The sequence below is a fragment of the Schistocerca serialis genome, chromosome 12 (genome assembly GCF_023864345.2).
Source record: "Schistocerca serialis cubense isolate TAMUIC-IGC-003099 chromosome 12, iqSchSeri2.2, whole genome shotgun sequence".
In the NCBI taxonomy this organism is placed as follows: Eukaryota; Metazoa; Arthropoda; class Insecta; order Orthoptera; family Acrididae; genus Schistocerca; species Schistocerca serialis.
The window spans coordinates 188,357,376-188,379,827 of NC_064649.1; the positions used below are offsets into that span (position 1 = coordinate 188,357,376).

The 22,452-nt window shown below is 47.8% G+C and overlaps 1 protein-coding gene across 4 annotated transcripts in view; it reads right to left on the reverse strand.

The window, feature by feature from the left end:
* The window catches only part of LOC126428206 (uncharacterized), a 119,891-nt gene that overhangs the window by 50,623 nt on the left and 46,816 nt on the right, over positions 1–22,452 (reverse strand). For all 4 annotated transcript variants that reach the window (XM_050090122.1, XM_050090119.1, XM_050090120.1 and 1 more), the window contains exon 2: positions 2,166–2,367. In XM_050090122.1, the coding sequence (XP_049946079.1) occupies positions 2,166–2,309 (144 nt within the window). In that variant the 5' untranslated portion in view covers positions 2,310–2,367. The remainder of the gene's footprint in view (positions 1–2,165; positions 2,368–22,452) is intronic.

Here is a 22,452-nt window from a genome sequence, read left to right on the forward strand (position 1 = left end):
GGCACGGGATATCTGTTTCTGCAAGAGGTCGGTCCGTGAAGGCGTCAGCGGGAGGCACTGCTCGTCACTACAGATGCGACGGCCGGGAGTGGCTGGGCTGTTCAAAGGGGACAGGGGTTTCTCTGTACGGAACGGGTGTCAGCTGTGCCTAAGTGGAGGTACTGCTCGTGGCCGGTAAGTTCCGTGTGGTTAGAGGTGCCGAAGTAGCAGCGCTCGAGGTGGAGGACAATATCGAGGAAGGTGGCTTGTCGGGTTGAGGAGTACCAGATGAAAGTTGGTCAGGGTGACAGGAAGGAGGTTGTAGATCTGGAATTTTTCAGGTGTAGCATTCAGTATTGGCTACGCTGTGGGCATCGGGAATGTTAGTGTAATGGGAGGGGGCACCAATAGTGACGAGCAGGCACCATGCAGTAAAGGAACTGTGGAGAGTCTGAGGAGAAAATGGTCGGTGTCTTTAAGATAGGAGTGTAGGTTGTAAGTAATAGGCTGAGGGTGTTGTTCTACAACAGCAGAGATTCTCTCAGTGGGGGCACAGTAACGGTGGGTGGTTCAGTTCGTGGAGCATATAGAAAGTAGGAGTGCAGTGAGTGGGGGAGTGGTGGGGGGGGGGGTCGGAGGAGGAGGAGGAGGAGGGAGGAGGAGGAGCAGGAGGAGGAAGGGAGGGAGGGAGGAAGGGAGGGAGAGAGAGAGAGAGAGAGAGAGAGAGAGAGAGAGAGAGAGAGAGAGAGACTGAGACTCTGGGGAGAGGTTGTGCAAGATTTGAGGAGAGTCTGGAGACCCTGCTAGATTTCTAGAACGGGGTCAATGTGGCACGGTTTGTGGATGAACAAATCAGACAGTTGGTGGAGCCCTTCTGCCATGTAATCCTTGCAGTTCAAAGCCACAGTGGTGGAGCCTTTGTCAGCAGGTAGGCTTGCAAGGTCAGGATCAGTTTTTACATGGTGGATCGAGTTCTTTCTCCAGATGGAAAGTTAGTTTACACATCGAGGAATTTGGGGAATGACGGTGAAGCGAGGTCCGAGCTTAAGAAATTCTGGGAAGTTAACAGGGGGTGAGTTGGGGGCAATGGGAGGGAACTGAGTCGGCCAGGTCCGACATTAGTCTTTGGTCGAGTCTGGTGGGTAGGGTCGGTAGCAAACAATTTTTTCCACTGCAGAGACCAGGAGAAGGAGAGAAGTTCCTTAAAAAGTCCAGCAGGACTGAACTTTGGAACCAGGCAAGAGGTAAGTCCTTCAGAAAGGACTTTCTGGGGCTAAGTCTTTCGGAGGAAAGATCACGACTGTGTTTCGGGTCTATTTAGGTTCTGAATTCCGGACGGTGGTGGAAGGGAGTTTTTGAGGGTGGGGTAAAAGTACAACATTAGCAAGGCAGGGTTTATCAGCTACGAGGCGACGTGTGGGACGTTCGGAGGCTTTTGTAGAGGTGGTACAGAGTTGCCGAGCGTACTGTCTGACACGACATTCTTCATTTTAATGACTGCTTCACAGCCTGTGCCACTTGGTTCCTTCCTACCACCACCAGCTTTTTCTGAACTGCACAGCTGGGAACTCTCGCAATATATCCTATGTTCTCGTAACTCTCCTCGCCACAACCTCTGTCGATAATTGTCTTTAACCCACCTATCCTATTCTCTGTCCCCACTCCAGCACTACACAGCCTTCTATTCCACCAATGCACCCACAGTCCTTTTACTTCTCTCCTTTCCCGCACCCCCCTCTCCCCAACTCCCCGCTCTCTGTCTAACACCCCGGCTGCACCTAGCTGCCCTACCATCTCCCCTCCCACAAGCAGCACTTTAGTGTCCCCCACCTCTACGTGCTATCCCTCCCATCCAGTCTCATCCTCACCCCCTCTACCCAGATTGTTTCTCCCATTACATGCAGTTGCTCACAATCTGGCCTCGGCAGCCTGAGACAGTGGGCATGTATGTGAGTTCTATTTGCGTGCGTGCATGTGCGGTGTGTGTGTGTGTGTGTGTGTGTGTGTGTGTGTGTGTGTAATCCAGAAGGAGGCCTTTCAGCCGTAAGTTTACTTGTTCAGCACTTTTTGTTTTATCTGAGACTCAGCATCTCCGTTATACGGTGAATAGCAATCTATCAATAGCAATCTTGTCATTACTCAATCCCGGATTTCCCATCTTTTAATAAAAAGAATGTAACACTTACCGAATAGCCGAGCTTCTGGGCGGCGTGCAGGCGGAGATCTGCGAGTCTCTGGCATTTGTCGCAGAGCACGTCGATGACGTGGGGGCTGACGGCGCACCACTTGTGTACTTTACGCAGGTTTCGGGCACTGCGGAAGAAACGCATCGCCTCCCGCTCGGTCCTGCCGCTCTTACAGTTCTACGAGTTGCAGTGCCTCGAGACCCTGTGGAATAGCAAAATGTCGACAGTTCACTCCTGAATAGTATCTCCGACTGGCAGGACAGAGAATTTGTCAACACACTGTGGCAGTCTATTTTAGCACCCACAATCGAAGTGCTGTCCCGTGCGAAACCAGAAGTGAACAGATAGGAAAACCAAACAATAACAAACACAAGCACAAAAATAGGGGGGGTGGGGGGGCATATCAGCACAAATGTTAACTTTCAAAACCAGTGGTTCTGATGTTGATGGGAAGGAAGGATCATTAATAGTAGTAATTTCACCTTTATAAGGCATCCATGGAGAAGAAATAAAAACTTTGAGGTTCCTGATGACATTGTAATTCTATCAGAGACAGCAAAGGACTTGGGAGAGCAGTTGAACAGAATGGACAGTGTCTTGAAAGGATAGTATAAGATGAACATCAACAAAAGCAAAATGAGGACAATGGAATGTAGTCGAAATAAGTTGGGTGATGCTGAGAGAATTAGATCAGGAAATAAGACACTTAAAGTAGTGAAGGAGTTTTACTATTTGGGGAGCAAAATAACTGATGATGGTCAAAGTAGAGAGGATATAAAATGTAGACTGGCAATGGCAACGAAAGCGTTTCTGAAGAAGAAAAAATTTGTTAACATCGAGTGTAGATTTAAGTGTCAGGAAGTCGTTTCTGAAAGTATTTGTATGGAGTGTAGCCATGTATAGAAGTGAAACATGGACAACAAATAGTTTGGACAAGAAGAGAATAGAAGCTTTTGAAATGTGGTGCTACAGAAGAATGCTGAAGATTAGATGGGTAGATGACATAACTAATGAGGAGGTATTGAATAGAATTGGGGAGAAGAGGAGCTTATGGCACAACTTGACTAGAAGAAGGGATCGGTTGGTAGGACATGTTCTGAGACATCGAGGGATCACCAATTTAGTATTGGAGGGCAGTGTGGAGGGTAAAAATCGTAGAGGGAGACCAAGAGATGAATACACTAAGCAGATTCAGAAGGATGTAGGCTGCAGTAGGTACTGGGAGATGAAGCAGCTTGCACAGGATAGAGTAGCATGGAGAGCTGCATGAAACCAGTCTCAGGACTGAAGACCACAACAACAACAACAAGGCATTTATGAGGTCTGTATCTTGGCTGAGGGTCTCCCTGGGTATTTGTCAGGATTATTGTGGGCATCGGGTCCACGAAGTACAGAAATATGCGAACTACAAGTTATTAGCCATCACCACTTTATTTCTATGAAAACATTTATAATAACGTGCTTGCTACACCGACCTGTCATAACATGTGACCTCCTATCATGAACAAATATAGATTTGTCAATACTTCATTGTGAGTTGAGAAAGACACGATTCTGCATCAGAACCACGTGCATCGGCAACTGTTGTGCCTGTGGAGGCAGCCAGTGACGCGACACAACTCCTGTGCATGTGTGTGTGTGTGTGTGTGTGTGTGGGGGGGGGGGGGGGGAGGGGGGGCTACAATGTGAGAATAAAAGTGCTGAAAACCAAAGCGTAGGTTGAAACGACTGAAGGTTGTTAGACAAGGAGACATTATAATCTCCATCATTCTTTCCGAGCCATTTTGGACACGGCTTATTGAACTGAGTAGGTTTGACTTAACAAGTCTACGTAAGTTTTGTGAAGAAAACACACATTAATGCAATTGATATCTCACAAGTTATCTGGTACAGATTAAAAATGTGGTGTTGGCCAGTACTTACCTCAGCTCAGTACAGCCGATAGATACACATAAAACAGAACTGAAAATTTACATTCCTAGCTTTCGGAACTTTGTTCCTTCATCAGGGAGGAGAGAGGGGAAAAAAGGGAAGAAGGGAAAGTGGATTCAGTTACTCACAACCCAGGTTATGAAGCAACAGGGAAAGGTAAACAGGGAGGGTAGCAAGGATGGAGGCATGGTTGTCAGAGGGAAGCCAAAGATATTCTACTGTAAGTACTGTGCCAGCTTCAAACCAAAGAGGATGCATACAGAAGTAAAGAGGTATACAGTATAAAGATAAACACAACTATGTAGGATGAAAAGATGCGTGAATGGCTAAAGAGGAAAGGGAAAGAGGAGAAGACTGAAGAGTGAATGGGAGTGAGATTGTTTAACGTAGGTTCAGTCCAGGGGGATGGCGGGATGAAAGGATGTGTTGGAGTGCAAGTTCCCATCTCCGCAGTTCAGAGGGACTGGAGTTGGGTGGGAGAAGCCAAATGGCACATACGGTGTAGCAGGTTCCTAGGTCCCTAGAATTATGCTGGAGGGCATGCTCCGCTACTGGGTATTGGGCATCTCCTAGGTGGACAGTTCGTCTGTGTCCGTTCATGCGCTCAGCCAGTTTGGTTGTTGTCATGCCGATGTAAAAGGCTGTGCAGTGCAGGCATGTCAGTTGATAAATGACATGTGTAGTTTCACACGTAGCCCTGCCTTGAATTGTGTATGTTTTACCAGTAGCGGGGCTGGAGTAGGTGGTTGTGGGGGGATGCATGGGGCAGGTTTTGCAGCGGGGTCGGTTACAGGGGTAGGAACCGCTGGGTAGAGAAGGTAGTCTGGGAATATTGTAGGGTTTAACAAGGATGTTACGGAGGTTAGGGGGGCGACGAAAGGCAACTCTGGGTGGTGTGGGGAGAATTTTGTCAAGGGATGATCTCATTTCAGGGGTTGACTTGAGAAAGTCATATCCCTGGCGAAGTAATTTGTTGATGTTTTTGAGGCCAGGATAATATTGGGTGACAAGGGGGATGCTTCTGTGTGGTCTGGGGGTAGGAACATTGTTGTTAGACGGGGAGGAATGTATTGCTCGGGAAATCTGTTTGTGGACAAGGTCTGCAGGATAGTTGCGGGAGAGGAAAGCACTGGTCAGGTTATTGGTGCAGTTGTTGAGGGATTCGTCACTGAAGCAGATACGTTTGCCACGAATACCTAGGCTGTAGGGAAGGGAGCGTTTGATGTGGAAAGGATGGCAGCTATCAAAGTGAAGGTACTGTTGTTTGTTTGTGGGTTTGATATGGACAGAGGTGTGGATGTGAGCTTCAACAAGATGAAGGTCAACATCCAGGAAGGTGGCTTGGGTTTTGGAGAAGGACCAGGTGAAATTCAGATTCGAAAAGGAGTTGAGGTTATGGAGGAAATTAAGGAGTGTTTCTTCACCATGAGTCCAGACCACAAAGATGTCATCTATAAACCTATACCAGGCCAGGGGAAGCAGCTGTTGGGTCTTCAGGAAAGCCTCCTCCATGCGGCCCATGAAGAGGTTGGCATAGGAGGGAGCCATCCTGGTTCCCATGGCCGTTCCCCTGATTTGTTTGTAGGTCTGGCCTTCAAAAGTGAAGTAATTATGGGTGAGGATGAAGTTGGTAAGTGTGATAAGGAACGAGGTTTTTGGAAGATCTTCGGGTGGGCGTTGGGAGAGGTAGTGCTCAAGGGCAGAGAGACCATGGGTATGTGGGATGTTTGTGTAAAGGGATGTAGCATCTATGGTGACAAGAAAGGTTTCAGGTGGGAGAGGAGTGGGAATGGATTTGAGGCGTTCTAGGAAGTGGTTTGTGTCTTTGATGTAGGATGGGAGTCTGCGGGTGATAGGTTGTAGGTGCTGGTCTACCAGAGCTGAGATACGTTCGGTTGGGGATTTGAAGCCTGCTACAATGGGACGGCCAGGATGGTTCTCTTTGTGGATTTTGGGTAATAGGTAGAAGGTAGGGGTACGTGGCTCAGGTGGAGTGAGTAAGTCTATGGAAGCCGTTGTGAGGCCTTGTGAGGGACCTTGGATTTTTAGGATTTTTTGCAGCTCAGTCTGGATGGAGGGAATGGGATCCTGGGTAACAGCTTTGTAGGTTGAGGTGTCAGAGAGTTGACGCAGTCCTTCTGCCACATACTCCACATGGTCAAGTACGACAGTTGTGGAGCCTTTATCCGCCAGGAGGATGACAATAGAGCAGTCTATTTTCAGCTCCTTAATGGCACGGGATTCAGCTGGGGTGATGTTGGGGGTTGTCGGGATGTTCTTCAAGAAGGACTGGGAGGCAACACTGGATGTGAGGAATTCCTGAAATGTCTGCAAGGGATGGTTTTGGGGGAGGGGAGGAGGATCCCCTTGAGAAGGCAGTCGGAACTGTTCTAGACAGGGTTCAACACTGGGTCTAGTACTTGGGGGCTGTGTTTGGGTAGTGAAGTGATATTTCCAATTGAGGTTCCGGGTGAATGAGAGGAGATCTTTAACCAGGGCAGTGTGGTTGAATTTAGGTGTGGGGCTAAAGGTTAAGCCTTTTGATAGAACAGATGTCTCTGGAGGAGAGAGGGATCTGGATGAGAGGTTTAGGACTGAATTGGGACTGGTGATATGTGGCATTTGACTGTGGTTATAGTTGATATTTGGTCTGTGTGGGGTATGTGCTGGGATGGGGAGATTGAGTAGGGTGGCTAGGCTGGGTTTGTTGGCTATGAGGGGGGTTTGATGAAGGTTCTGTTGTGGTTGGTGTTTGTGAGGGATAGGGAGAGGGACCCCACTTCTTAGGTGTTGCACTAGCACTGTGGATAGCTTTTTCAGGTGGTGTGTGGCATGGAACTCAAGTTTGCAGCTGGCTTCTAGGATGATGTTCCTCAGTGTGTTCTCCAAGCAAGGGTTTGAGAGGTGGAGGACTTTGAAGAGAGATAGGAGCTGTTGGGAGTGGTGGTTACATGAAGTAGTGTAGAGATTCAGGACAAGTTGCGTAAGGGCTAAGGATTGAAGGTTGTGGAAGTCCAGGAGAGACTGGTGGAAGGAGGAATTGCACCCGGAGATGGGAACTTTTAAGGTAAGCCCTTTAGGGGTAATTCCAAAGGTTAAGCAGGACTGGAGGAAAAGTATGTGGGATTGCAGTTTGGCTACGGTGAATGCATGTTTCCGGAATGAATGTAAATAATGTGGTATAGGATTAGGGTACATAGTGGGTAACTGGTGGGTAGGGAAATTAAATAACTAAAGTTGAGATAGTAATCATAAGAAGGAGTAAAACACGGAGGGAAGGACGAGAAGGAAAGAAATTGTGTTGGTAATGTTCAATACCAAAGGAAGACCACTAAACAAGAAAAATACGGAAAAAGTTGACCAGACCAAGCAAGTATGTCCAGATCAGGGGAAAAAGAACACACGTAGCTCAAAAACAGAGATAGCGAGTGGCGAAAAAAGATCGCGCGTGCCGCAAAAGCGATCGCGCGTGCCGCAAAAAAGATCGCGGGTGGGGCAGAAATGTCCCAAAAAATTTTTCTTGTGGCAGAGAAAGATAGCCAATGGCACAAAAATATCGCCAGCAACAAGAAATCGACGGAAATGGATGATACTGGTAGGTGTGGAAGAGATTGTTGGCAGTGATTGTTGGCTGGGAAACAGCGAATAACGAACGTTAAAACTATGGAATGTTGAATAAATAAATTAATAAAAAGAGAAGAGGACTATAAACGGAACAAGATAATAGGAGGAAGATGAAACTAGCACAGTTGGAGACGAAAATATTTATTTTCGTATATATAAAACACTGAAGAAGAGAAAGTGTTAAGATGACAGACGTAAGTGATAGCTAACAAAAGGGACAAAACAATGAAGGATGTGGACCATATAGGTGATCTAAATAATTAATGGAAAATCTCATATAAGATGTGAAACAAATACTAACAAAGAGATAGAGGGGCTGGCCAGTACTTACCTCAGCTCAGTACAGCCGATAGATACACATAAAACAGAACTGAAAATTTACATTCCTAGCTTTCGGAACTTTGTTCCTTCATCAGGGAGGAGAGAGGGGAAAAAAGGGAAGAAGGGAAAGTGGATTCAGTTACTCACAACCCAGGTTATGAAGCAACAGGGAAAGGTAAACAGGGAGGGTAGCAAGGATGGAGGCATGGTTGTCAGAGGGAAGCCAAAGATATTCTACTGTAAGTACTGTGCCAGCTTCAAACCAAAGAGGATGCATACAGAAGTAAAGAGGTATACAGTATAAAGATAAACACAACTATGTAGGATGAAAAGATGCGTGAATGGCTAAAGAGGAAAGGGAAAGAGGAGAAGACTGAAGAGTGAATGGGAGTGAGATTGTTTAACGTAGGTTCAGTCCAGGGGGATGGCGGGATGAAAGGATGTGTTGGAGTGCAAGTTCCCATCTCCGCAGTTCAGAGGGACTGGAGTTGGGTGGGAGAAGCCAAATGGCACATACGGTGTAGCAGGTTCCTAGGTCCCTAGAATTATGCTGGAGGGCATGCTCCGCTACTGGGTATTGGGCATCTCCTAGGTGGACAGTTCGTCTGTGTCCGTTCATGCGCTCAGCCAGTTTGGTTGTTGTCATGCCGATGTAAAAGGCTGTGCAGTGCAGGCATGTCAGTTGATAAATGACATGTGTAGTTTCACACGTAGCCCTGCCTTGAATTGTGTATGTTTTACCAGTAGCGGGGCTGGAGTAGGTGGTTGTGGGGGGATGCATGGGGCAGGTTTTGCAGCGGGGTCGGTTACAGGGGTAGGAACCGCTGGGTAGAGAAGGTAGTCTGGGAATATTGTAGGGTTTAACAAGGATGTTACGGAGGTTAGGGGGGCGACGAAAGGCAACTCTGGGTGGTGTGGGGAGAATTTTGTCAAGGGATGATCTCATTTCAGGGGTTGACTTGAGAAAGTCATATCCCTGGCGAAGTAATTTGTTGATGTTTTTGAGGCCAGGATAATATTGGGTGACAAGGGGGATGCTTCTGTGTGGTCTGGGGGTAGGAACATTGTTGTTAGACGGGGAGGAATGTATTGCTCGGGAAATCTGTTTGTGGACAAGGTCTGCAGGATAGTTGCGGGAGAGGAAAGCACTGGTCAGGTTATTGGTGCAGTTGTTGAGGGATTCGTCACTGAAGCAGATACGTTTGCCACGAATACCTAGGCTGTAGGGAAGGGAGCGTTTGATGTGGAAAGGATGGCAGCTATCAAAGTGAAGGTACTGTTGTTTGTTTGTGGGTTTGATATGGACAGAGGTGTGGATGTGAGCTTCAACAAGATGAAGGTCAACATCCAGGAAGGTGGCTTGGGTTTTGGAGAAGGACCAGGTGAAATTCAGATTCGAAAAGGAGTTGAGGTTATGGAGGAAATTAAGGAGTGTTTCTTCACCATGAGTCCAGACCACAAAGATGTCATCTATAAACCTATACCAGGCCAGGGGAAGCAGCTGTTGGGTCTTCAGGAAAGCCTCCTCCATGCGGCCCATGAAGAGGTTGGCATAGGAGGGAGCCATCCTGGTTCCCATGGCCGTTCCCCTGATTTGTTTGTAGGTCTGGCCTTCAAAAGTGAAGTAATTATGGGTGAGGATGAAGTTGGTAAGTGTGATAAGGAACGAGGTTTTTGGAAGATCTTCGGGTGGGCGTTGGGAGAGGTAGTGCTCAAGGGCAGAGAGACCATGGGTATGTGGGATGTTTGTGTAAAGGGATGTAGCATCTATGGTGACAAGAAAGGTTTCAGGTGGGAGAGGAGTGGGAATGGATTTGAGGCGTTCTAGGAAGTGGTTTGTGTCTTTGATGTAGGATGGGAGTCTGCGGGTGATAGGTTGTAGGTGCTGGTCTACCAGAGCTGAGATACGTTCGGTTGGGGATTTGAAGCCTGCTACAATGGGACGGCCAGGATGGTTCTCTTTGTGGATTTTGGGTAATAGGTAGAAGGTAGGGGTACGTGGCTCAGGTGGAGTGAGTAAGTCTATGGAAGCCGTTGTGAGGCCTTGTGAGGGACCTTGGATTTTTAGGATTTTTTGCAGCTCAGTCTGGATGGAGGGAATGGGATCCTGGGTAACAGCTTTGTAGGTTGAGGTGTCAGAGAGTTGACGCAGTCCTTCTGCCACATACTCCACATGGTCAAGTACGACAGTTGTGGAGCCTTTATCCGCCAGGAGGATGACAATAGAGCAGTCTATTTTCAGCTCCTTAATGGCACGGGATTCAGCTGGGGTGATGTTGGGGGTTGTCGGGATGTTCTTCAAGAAGGACTGGGAGGCAACACTGGATGTGAGGAATTCCTGAAATGTCTGCAAGGGATGGTTTTGGGGGAGGGGAGGAGGATCCCCTTGAGAAGGCAGTCGGAACTGTTCTAGACAGGGTTCAACACTGGGTCTAGTACTTGGGGGCTGTGTTTGGGTAGTGAAGTGATATTTCCAATTGAGGTTCCGGGTGAATGAGAGGAGATCTTTAACCAGGGCAGTGTGGTTGAATTTAGGTGTGGGGCTAAAGGTTAAGCCTTTTGATAGAACAGATGTCTCTGGAGGAGAGAGGGATCTGGATGAGAGGTTTAGGACTGAATTGGGACTGGTGATATGTGGCATTTGACTGTGGTTATAGTTGATATTTGGTCTGTGTGGGGTATGTGCTGGGATGGGGAGATTGAGTAGGGTGGCTAGGCTGGGTTTGTTGGCTATGAGGGGGGTTTGATGAAGGTTCTGTTGTGGTTGGTGTTTGTGAGGGATAGGGAGAGGGACCCCACTTCTTAGGTGTTGCACTAGCACTGTGGATAGCTTTTTCAGGTGGTGTGTGGCATGGAACTCAAGTTTGCAGCTGGCTTCTAGGATGATGTTCCTCAGTGTGTTCTCCAAGCAAGGGTTTGAGAGGTGGAGGACTTTGAAGAGAGATAGGAGCTGTTGGGAGTGGTGGTTACATGAAGTAGTGTAGAGATTCAGGACAAGTTGCGTAAGGGCTAAGGATTGAAGGTTGTGGAAGTCCAGGAGAGACTGGTGGAAGGAGGAATTGCACCCGGAGATGGGAACTTTTAAGGTAAGCCCTTTAGGGGTAATTCCAAAGGTTAAGCAGGACTGGAGGAAAAGTATGTGGGATTGCAGTTTGGCTACGGTGAATGCATGTTTCCGGAATGAATGTAAATAATGTGGTATAGGATTAGGGTACATAGTGGGTAACTGGTGGGTAGGGAAATTAAATAACTAAAGTTGAGATAGTAATCATAAGAAGGAGTAAAACACGGAGGGAAGGACGAGAAGGAAAGAAATTGTGTTGGTAATGTTCAATACCAAAGGAAGACCACTAAACAAGAAAAATACGGAAAAAGTTGACCAGACCAAGCAAGTATGTCCAGATCAGGGGAAAAAGAACACACGTAGCTCAAAAACAGAGATAGCGAGTGGCGAAAAAAGATCGCGCGTGCCGCAAAAGCGATCGCGCGTGCCGCAAAAAAGATCGCGGGTGGGGCAGAAATGTCCCAAAAAATTTTTCTTGTGGCAGAGAAAGATAGCCAATGGCACAAAAATATCGCCAGCAACAAGAAATCGACGGAAATGGATGATACTGGTAGGTGTGGAAGAGATTGTTGGCAGTGATTGTTGGCTGGGAAACAGCGAATAACGAACGTTAAAACTATGGAATGTTGAATAAATAAATTAATAAAAAGAGAAGAGGACTATAAACGGAACAAGATAATAGGAGGAAGATGAAACTAGCACAGTTGGAGACGAAAATATTTATTTTCGTATATATAAAACACTGAAGAAGAGAAAGTGTTAAGATGACAGACGTAAGTGATAGCTAACAAAAGGGACAAAACAATGAAGGATGTGGACCATATAGGTGATCTAAATAATTAATGGAAAATCTCATATAAGATGTGAAACAAATACTAACAAAGAGATAGAGGGGCTGGCCAGTACTTACCTCAGCTCAGTACAGCCGATAGATACACATAAAACAGAACTGAAAATTTACATTCCTAGCTTTCGGAACTTTGTTCCTTCATCAGGGAGGAGAGAGGGGAAAAAAGGGAAGAAGGGAAAGTGGATTCAGTTACTCACAACCCAGGTTATGAAGCAACAGGGAAAGGTAAACAGGGAGGGTAGCAAGGATGGAGGCATGGTTGTCAGAGGGAAGCCAAAGATATTCTACTGTAAGTACTGTGCCAGCTTCAAACCAAAGAGGATGCATACAGAAGTAAAGAGGTATACAGTATAAAGATAAACACAACTATGTAGGATGAAAAGATGCGTGAATGGCTAAAGAGGAAAGGGAAAGAGGAGAAGACTGAAGAGTGAATGGGAGTGAGATTGTTTAACGTAGGTTCAGTCCAGGGGGATGGCGGGATGAAAGGATGTGTTGGAGTGCAAGTTCCCATCTCCGCAGTTCAGAGGGACTGGAGTTGGGTGGGAGAAGCCAAATGGCACATACGGTGTAGCAGGTTCCTAGGTCCCTAGAATTATGCTGGAGGGCATGCTCCGCTACTGGGTATTGGGCATCTCCTAGGCGGACAGTTCGTCTGTGTCCGTTCATGCGCTCAGCCAGTTTGGTTGTTGTCATGCCGATGTAAAAGGCTGTGCAGTGCAGGCATGTCAGTTGATAAATGACATGTGTAGTTTCACACGTAGCCCTGCCTTGAATTGTGTATGTTTTACCAGTAGCGGGGCTGGAGTAGGTGGTTGTGGGGGGATGCATGGGGCAGGTTTTGCAGCGGGGTCGGTTACAGGGGTAGGAACCGCTGGGTAGAGAAGGTAGTCTGGGAATATTGTAGGGTTTAACAAGGATGTTACGGAGGTTAGGGGGGCGACGAAAGGCAACTCTGGGTGGTGTGGGGAGATTTTTGTCAAGGGATGATCTCATTTCAGGGGTTGACTTGAGAAAGTCATATCCCTGGCGGAGTAATTTGTTGATGTTTTCGAGGCCAGGATAATATTGGGTGACAAGGGGGATGCTTCTGTGTGGTCTGGGGGTAGGAACATTGTTGTTGGACGGGGAGGAATGTATTGCTCGGGAAATCTGTTTGTGGACAAGGTCTGCAGGATAGTTGCGGGAGAGGAAAGCACTGGTCAGGTTATTGGTGTAGTTGTTGAGGGATTCGTCACTGGAGCAGATACGTTTGCCACGAATACCTAGGCTGTAGGGAAGGGAGCGTTTGATGTGGAAAGGATGGCAGCTATCAAAGTGAAGGTACTGTTGTTTGTTTGTGGGTTTGATATGGACAGAGGTGAGGATGTGAGCTTCAACAAGATGAAGGTCAACATCCAGGAAGGTGGCTTGGGTTTTGGAGAAGGACCAGGTGAAATTCAGATTCGAAAAGGAGTTGAGGTTATGGAGGAAATTAAGGAGTGTTTCTTCACCATGAGTCCAGACCACAAAGATGTCATCTATAAACCTATACCAGGCCAGGGGAAGCAGCTGTTGGGTCTTCAGGAAAGCCTCCTCCATGCGGCCCATGAAGAGGTTGGCATAGGAGGGAGCCATCCTGGTTCCCATGGCCGTTCCCCTGATTTGTTTGTAGGTCTGGCCTTCAAAAGTGAAGTAATTATGGGTGAGGATGAAGTTGGTAAGTGTGATAAGGAACGAGGTTTTTGGAAGATCTTCGGGTGGGCGTTGGGAGAGGTAGTGCTCAAGGGCAGAGAGACCATGGGTATGTGGGATGTTTGTGTAAAGGGATGTAGCATCTATGGTGACAAGAAAGGTTTCAGGTGGGAGAGGAGTGGGAATGGATTTGAGGCGTTCTAGGAAGTGGTTTGTGTCTTTGATGTAGGATGGGAGTCTGCGGGTGATAGGTTGTAGATGCTGGTCTACCAGAGCTGAGATACGTTCGGTTGGGGATTTGAAGCCTGCTACAATGGGACGGCCAGGATGGTTCTCTTTGTGGATTTTGGGTAATAGGTAGAAGGTAGGGGTACGTGGCTCAGGTGGAGTGAGTAAGTCTGTCTATGGAAGCCGTTGTGAGGCCTTGTGAGGGACCTTGGATTTTTAGGACTTTTTGCAGCTCAGTCTGGATGGAGGGAATGGGATCCTGGGTAACAGCTTTGTAGGTTGAGGTGTCAGAGAGTTGACGCAGTCATTCTGCCACATACTCCACATGGTCAAGTACGACAGTTGTGGAGCCTTTATCCGCCGGGAGGATGACAATAGAGCGGTCTATTTTCAGCTCCTTAATGGCACGGGATTCAGCTGGGGTGATGTTGGGGGTTGTCGGGATGTTCTTCAAGAAGGACTGGGGGGCAACACTGGATGTGAGGAATTCCTGAAATGTCTGCAAGGGATGGTTTTGGGGGAGGGGAGGAGGATCCCTTTGAGAAGGCAGTCGGAACTGTTCTAGACAGGGTTCAACACTGGGTCTAGTACTTGGGGGCTGTGTTTGGGTAGTGAAGTGATATTTCCAGTTGAGGTTCCGGGTGAATGAGAGGAGATCTTTAACCAGGGCAGTGTGGTTGAATTTAGGTGTGGGGCTAAAGGTTAAGCCTTTTGATAGAACAGATGTCTCTGGAGGAGAGAGGGATCTGGATGAGAGGTTTAGGACTGAATTGGGACTGGTGATACGTGGCATTTGACTGTGGTTATAGTTGATATTTGGTCTGTGTGGGGTATGTGCTGGGATGGGGAGATTGAGTAGGGTGGCTAGGCTGGGTTTGTTGGCTATGAGGGGGGTTTGATGAAGGTTCTGTTGTGGTTGGTGTTTGTGAGGGATAGGGAGAGGGACCCCACTTCTTAGGTGTTGCACTAGCACTGTGGATAGCTTTTTCAGGTGGTGTGTGGCATGGAACTCAAGTTTGCAGCTGGCTTCTAGGATGATGTTCCTCAGTGTGTTCTCCAAGCAAGGGTTTGAGAGGTGGAGGACTTTGAAGAGAGATAGGAGCTGTTGGGAGTGGTGGTTACATGAAGTAGTGTAGAGATTCAGGACAAGTTGCGTAAGGGCTAATGATTGAAGGTTCTGGAAGTCCAGGAGAGACTGGTGGAAGGAGGAATTGCACCCGGAGATGGGAACTTTTAAGGTAAGCCCTTTAGGGGTAATTCCAAAGGTTAAGCAGGACTGGAGGAAAAGTATGTGGGATTGCAGTTTGGCTACGGTGAATGCATGTTTCCGGAATGAATGTAAATAATGTGGTATAGGATTAGGGTACATAGTGGGTAACTGGTGGGTAGGGAAATTAAATAACTAAAGTTGAGATAGTAATCATAAGAAGGAGTAAAACACGGAGGGAAGGACGAGAAGGAAAGAAATTGTGTTGGTAATTTTCAATACCAAAGGAAGACCACTAAATAAGAAAAATACGGAAAAAGTTGACCAGACAAAGCAAGTATGTCCAGATCAGGGGAAAAAGAACACACGTAGCTCAAAAACAGAGATAGCGAGTGGCGAAAAAAGATCGCGCGTGCCGCAAAAGCGATCGCGCATGCCGCAAAAGCGATCGCGCGTGCCGCAAAAGCGATCGCGCGTACCGCAAAAAAGATCGCGCCTGCCGCAAAAAAGATCGCGGGTGGGGCAGAAATGTCCCAAAAAATTTTTCTTGTGGCAGAGAAAGATAGCCAATGGCACAAAAATATCGCCAGCAACAAGAAATCGACGGAAATGGATGATACTGGTAGGTGTGGAAGAGATTGTTGGCAGTGATTGTTGGCTGGGAAACAGCGAATAACGAACGTTAAAACTATGGAATGTTGAATAAATAAATAAATAAAAAGAGAAGAGGACTATAAATGGAACAAGATAATAGGAGGAAGATGAAACTAGCACAGTTGGTGACGAAAATATTTATTTTTGTACACTCCTGGAAATGGAAAAAAAGAACACATTGACACCGGTGTGTCAGACCCACCATACTTGCTCCGGACACTGCGAGAGGGCTGTACAAGCAATGATCACACGCACGGCACAGCGGACACACCAGGAACCGCGGTGTTGGCCGTCGAATGGCGCTAGCTGCGCAGCATTTGTGCACCGCCGCCGTCAGTGTCAGCCAGTTTGCCATGGTATACGGAGCTCCATCGCAGCCTTTAACACTGGTAGCATGCTGCGACAGCGTGGACGTGAACCGTATGCGCAGTTGACGGACTTTGAGCGAGGGCGTATAGTGGGCATGCGGGAGGCCGGGTGGACGTACCGCCGAATTGCTCAACACGTGGGGCGTGAGGTCTCCACAGTACATCGAGTTTGTCGCCAGTGGTTGGCGGAAGGTGCACGTGCCCGTCGACCTGGGACCGGACCGCAGCGACGCACGGATGCACGCCAAGACCGTAGGATCCTACGCAGTGCCGTAGGGGACCGCACCGCCACTTCCCAGCAAATTAGGGACACTGTTGCTCCTGGGGTATCGGCGAGGACCATTCGCAACCGTCTCCATGAAGCTGGGCTACGGTCCCGCACACCGTTAGGCCGTCTTCCGCTCACGCCCCAACATCGTGCAGCCCGCCTCCAGTGGTGTCGCAACAGGCATGAATGGAGGGACGAATGGAGACGTGTCGTCTTCAGCGATGAGAGTCGCTTCTGCCTTGGTGCCAATGATGGTCGTATGCGTGTTTGGCGCCGTGCAGGTGAGCGCCACAATCAGGACTGCATACGACCGAGGCACACAGGGCCAACACCCGGCATCATGGTGTGGGGAGCGATCTCCTACACTGGCCGTACACCACTGGTGATCGTCGAGGGGACACTGAATATTGCACGGTACATCCAAACCGTCATCGAACCCATCGTTCTACCATTCCTAGACCGGCAAGGGAACTTGCTGTTCCAACAGGACAATGCACGTCCGCATGTATCCCGTGCCACCCAACGTGCTCTAGAAGGCGTAGGTCAACTACCCTGGCCAGCAAGATCTCCGGATCTGTCCCCCATTGAGCATGTTTGGGACTGGATGAAGCGTCGTCTCACGCGGTCTGCACGTCCAGCACGAACGCTGGTCCAACTGAGGCGCCAGGTGGAAATGGCATGGCAAGCCGTTCCACAGGAATACATCCAGCATCTCTACGATCGTCTCCATGGGAGAATAGCAGCCTGCATTGCTGCGAAAGGTGGATATACACTGTACTAGTGCCGACATTGTGCATGCTCTGTTGCCTGTGTCTATGTGCCTGTGGTTCTGTCAGTGTGATCATGTGATGTATCTGACCCCAGGAATGTGTCAATAAAGTTTCCCCTTCCTGGAACAATGAATTCACGGTGTTCTTTTTTCAATTTCCAGGAGTGTAAATATAAAACACTGAAGAAGAGAAAGTGTTAAGATGACAGACGTAAGTGATAGCTAACAAAAGGGACAAAACAATGAAGGATGTGGACCATATAGGTGATCTAAATAATTAATGGAAAATCTCATATAAGATGTGAAACAAATACTAACAAAGAGATAGAGGGGCTGGCCAGTACTTACCTCAGCTCAGTACAGCCGATAGATACACATAAAACAGAACTGAAAATTTACATTCCTAGCTTTCGGAACTTTGTTCCTTCATCAGGGAGGGGAGAGGGGAAAAAAGGGAAGAAGGGAAAGTGGATTCAGTTACTCACAACCCAGGTTATGAAGCAACAGGGAAAGGTAAACAGGGAGGGTAGCAAGGATGGAGGCATGGTTGTCAGAGGGAAGCCAAAGATATTCTACTGTAAGTACTGTGCCAGCTTCAAACCAATGAGGATGCATACAGAAGTAAAGAGGTATACAGTATAAAGATAAACACAACTATGTAGGATGAAAAGATGCGTGAATGGCTAAAGAGGAAAGGGAAAGAGGAGAAGACTGAAGAGTGAATGGGAGTGAGGTTCTTTAATGTAGGTTCAGTCCAGGGGGATGGCGGGATGAAAGGATGTGTTGGAGTGCAAGTTCCCATCTCCGCAGTTCAGAGGGACTGGAGTTGGGTGGGAGAAGCCAAATGGCACATACGGTGTAGCAGGTTCCTAGGTCCCTAGAATTATGCTGGAGGGCATGCTCCGCTACTGGGTTTTGGGCATCTCCTAGGCGGACAGTTCGTCTGTGTCCGTTCATGCGCTCAGCCAGTTTGGTTGTTGTCATGCCGATGTAAAAGGCTGTGCAGTGCAGGCATGTCAGTTGATAAATGACATGTGTAGTTTCACACGTAGCCCTGCCTTGAATTGTGTATGTTTTACCAGTAGCGGGGCTGGAGTAGGTGGTTGTGGGGGGATGCATGGGGCAGGTTTTGCAGCGGGGTCGGTTACAGGGGTAGGAACCGCTGGGTAGAGAAGGTAGTCTGGGAATATTGTAGGGTTTAACAAGGATGTTACGGAGGTTAGGGGGGCAACGAAAGGCAACTCTGGGTGGTGTGGGGAGAATTTTGTCAAGGGATGATCTCATTTCAGGGGTTGACTTAAGAAAGTCATATCCCTGGCGAAGTAATTTGTTGATGTTTTCGAGGCCAGGATAATATTGGGTGACAAGGGGGATGCTTCTGTGTGGTCTGGGGGTAGGAACATTGTTGTTAGACGGGGAGGAATGTATTGCTCGGGAAATCTGTTTGTGGACAAGGTCTGCAGGATAGTTGCGGGAGAGGAAAGCACTGGTCAGGTTATTGGTGTAGTTGTTGAGGGATTCGTCACTGGAGCAGATACGTTTGCCACGAATACCTAGGCTGTAGGGAAGGGAGCGTTTGATGTGGAAAGGATGGCAGCTATCAAAGTGAAGGTACTGTTGTTTGTTTGTGGGTTTGATATGGACAGAGGTGTGGATGTGAGCTTCAACAAGATGAAGGTCAACATCCAGGAAGGTGGCTTGGGTTTTGGAGAAGGACCAGGTGAAATTCAGATTCGAAAAGGAGTTGAGGTTATGGAGGAAATTAAGGAGTGTTTCTTCACCATGAGTCCAGACCACAAAGATGTCATCTATAAACCTATACCAGGCCAGGGGAAGCAGCTGTTGGGTCTTCAGGAAAGCCTCCTCCATGCGGCCCATGAAGAGGTTGGCATAGGAGGGAGCCATCCTGGTTCCCATGGCCGTTCCCCTGATTTGTTTGTAGGTCTGGCCTTCAAAAGTGAAGTAATTATGGGTGAGGATGAAGTTGGTAAGTGTGATAAGGATCGAGGTTTTTGGAAGATCTTCGGGTGGGCGTTGGGAGAGGTAGTGCTCAAGGGCAGAGAGACCATGGGTATGTGGGATGTTTGTGTAAAGGGATGTAGCATCTATGGTTACAAGAAAGGTTTCAGGTGGGAGAGGAGTGGGAATGGATTTGAGGCGTTCTAGGAAGTGGTTTGTGTCTTTGATGTAGGATGGGAGACTGTGGGTGATAGGTTGTAGGTGCTGGTCTACCAGAGCTGAGATACGTTTGGTTGGGGATTTGAAGCCTGCTACAATGGGACGGCCAGGATGGTTCTCTTTGTGGATTTTGGGTAATAGGTAGAAGGTAGGGGTACGTGGCTCAGGTGGAGTGAATAAGTCTATGGAAGCCGTTGTGAGGCCTTGTGAGGGACCTTGGATTTTTAGGATTTTTTGCAGCTCAGTCTGGATGGAGGGAATGGGATCCTGGGTAACAGCTTTGTAGGTTGAGGTGTCAGAGGGTTGACGCAGTCCTTCTGCCACATACTCCACATGGTCAAGTACGACAGTTGTGGAGCCTTTATCCGCCGGGAGGATGACAATAGAGCGGTCTATTTTCAGCTCCTTAATGGCACGGGATTCAGCTGGGGTGATGTTGGGGGTTGTCGGGATGTTCTTCAAGAAGGACTGGGAGGCAACACTGGATGTGAGGAATTCCTGAAATGTCTGAAAGGGATGGTTTTGGGGGAGGGGAGGAGGATCCCTTTGAGAAGGCAGTCTGAACTGTTCTAGACAGGGTTCAACACTGGGTCTAGTACTTGGGGGCTGTGTTTGGGTAGTGAAGTGATATTTCCAGTTGAGGTTCCGGGTGAATGAGAGGAGATCTTTAACCAGGGCAGTGCGGTTGAATTTAGGTGTGGGGCTAAAGGTTAAGCCTTTTGATAGAACAGATGTCTCTGGAGGAGAGAGGGATCTGGATGAGAGGTTTAGGACTGAATTGGGACTGGTGATATGTGGCATTTGACTGTGGTTATAGTTGATATTTGGTCTGTGTGGGGTATGTGCTGGGATGGGGAGATTGAGTAGGGTGGCTAGGCTGGGTTTGTTGGCTATGAGGGGGGTTTGATGAAGGTTCTGTTGTGGTTGGTGTTTGTGAGGGATAGGGAGAGGGACCCCACTTCTTAGGTGTTGCACTAGCACTGTGGATAGCTTTTTCAGGTGGTGTGTGGCATGGAACTCAAGTTTGCAGCTGGCTTCTAGGATGATGTTCCTCAGTGTGTTCTCCAAGCAAGGGTTTGAGAGGTGGAGGACTTTGAAGAGAGATAGGAGCTGTTGGGAGTGGTGGTTACATGAAGTAGTGTAGAGATTCAGGACAAGTTGCGTAAGGGCTAAGGATTGAAGGTTCTGGAAGTCCAGGAGAGACTGGTGGAAGGAGGAATTGCACCCGGAGATGGGAACTTTTAAGGTAAGCCCTTTAGGGGTAATTCCAAAGGTTAAGCAGGACTGGAGGAAAAGTATGTGGGATTGCAGTTTGGCTACAGTGAATGCATGTTTCCGGAACGAATGTAAATAATGTGGTATAGGATTAGGGTACATAGTGGGTAACTGGTGGGTAGGGAAATTAAATAACTAAAGTTGAGATAGTAATCATAAGAAGGAGTAAAACACGGAGGGAAGGACGAGAAGGAAAGAAATTGTGTTGGTAATGTTCAATACCAAAGGAAGACCACTAAATAAGAAAAATACGGAAAAAGTTGACCAGACCAAGCAAGTATGTCCAGATCAGGGGAAAAAGAACACACGTAGCTCAAAAACAGAGATAGCGAGTGGCGAAAAAAGATCGCGCGTGCCGCAAAAGCGATCGCGCGTGCCGCAAAAGCGATCGCGCGTGCCGCAAAAAAGATCGCGGGTGGGGCAGAAATGTCCCAAAAAATTTTTCTTGTGGCAGAGAAAGATAGCCAATGGCACAAAAATATCGCCAGCAACAAGAAATCGACGGAAATGGATGATACTGGTAGGTGTGGAAGAGATTGTTGGCAGTGATTGTTGGCTGGGAAACAGCGAATAACGAACGTTAAAACTATGGAATGTTGAATAAATAAATAAATAAAAAGAGAAGAGGACTATAAACGGAACAAGATAATAGGAGGAAGATGAAACTAGCACAGTTGGTGACGAAAATATTTATTTTCGTATATATAAAACACTGAAGAAGAGAAAGTGTTAAGATGACAGACGTAAGTGATAGCTAACAAAAGGGACAAAACAATGAAGGATGTGGACCATATAGGTGATCTAAATAATTAATGGAAAATCTCATATAAGATGTGAAACAAATACTAACAAAGAGATAGAGGGGCTGGCCAGTACTTACCTCAGCTCAGTACAGCCGATAGATACACATAAAACAGAACTGAAAATTTACATTCCTAGCTTTCGGAACTTTGTTCCTTCATCAGGGAGGAGAGAGGGGAAAAAAGGGAAGAAGGGAAAGTGGATTCAGTTACTCACAACCCAGGTTATGAAGCAACAGGGAAAGGTAAACAGGGAGGGTAGCAAGGATGGAGGCATGGTTGTCAGTGTTGTGTCGGTAGCTGGGCCGACACCGTGAAGTTTAGATGACTGAAAATGAACTCTACACTAACGCTGTAGCCGATAGGGCACGCACGGCTAAAGCAGACGGGCGTGAAGTCTGGAACATGAGAACTTATAAATGAATAAGAAGAAAAGTATGTAGATGCTTATTACTTATCTTTTATTTAGTCCTTGGAATACATCTCTCTTGAATACTCGTAAGCTATAGGCACTGATACAAATGGCGCCTTGCTAGTTAGTAGCCTTTAACTTAGCTGATGGCTATTCTGTCTCTCGGCTAATGAGAGAGAAAGGCTTCGTACAACTGGGCGGTAGCTAGGTTCTCGTACAACTGGGCTGTAGCTAAGGTTCTCATACAACTGGGCGGTAGCTAGGTTCTCGTACAACTGGGCGGTAGCTTGGTTCTCGTACAACTGGGCGGTCCACTCTCGTATCACGAGACCTGCCTTGGTGGTGGCGCTAGGTCTGCGATCACAGTGGCGACAGGCGGGTCCGACATGTACTACATGGACCGCGGCCGATTTAAGCTACCACCTAGCAAGTGTGGTGTCTGGCAGTGACACCACATTCCTCCCCCGCAAATCGGCGAACGGTCGTGTGATAAGGCTTCCGCCCGCCGTGGGGAGGACCACATGTTGACGTATGCGATGAGGTGGGGAGCCTAACAACAGGCGAGGCTGTGCCACCCGCACCCGGCCATACGGTCCGAGGGGAGCTAGGAAACGCCTGAAAAACTAGCCCAGGGTGCACGTCAACATGCGGTGTATGCGCCCG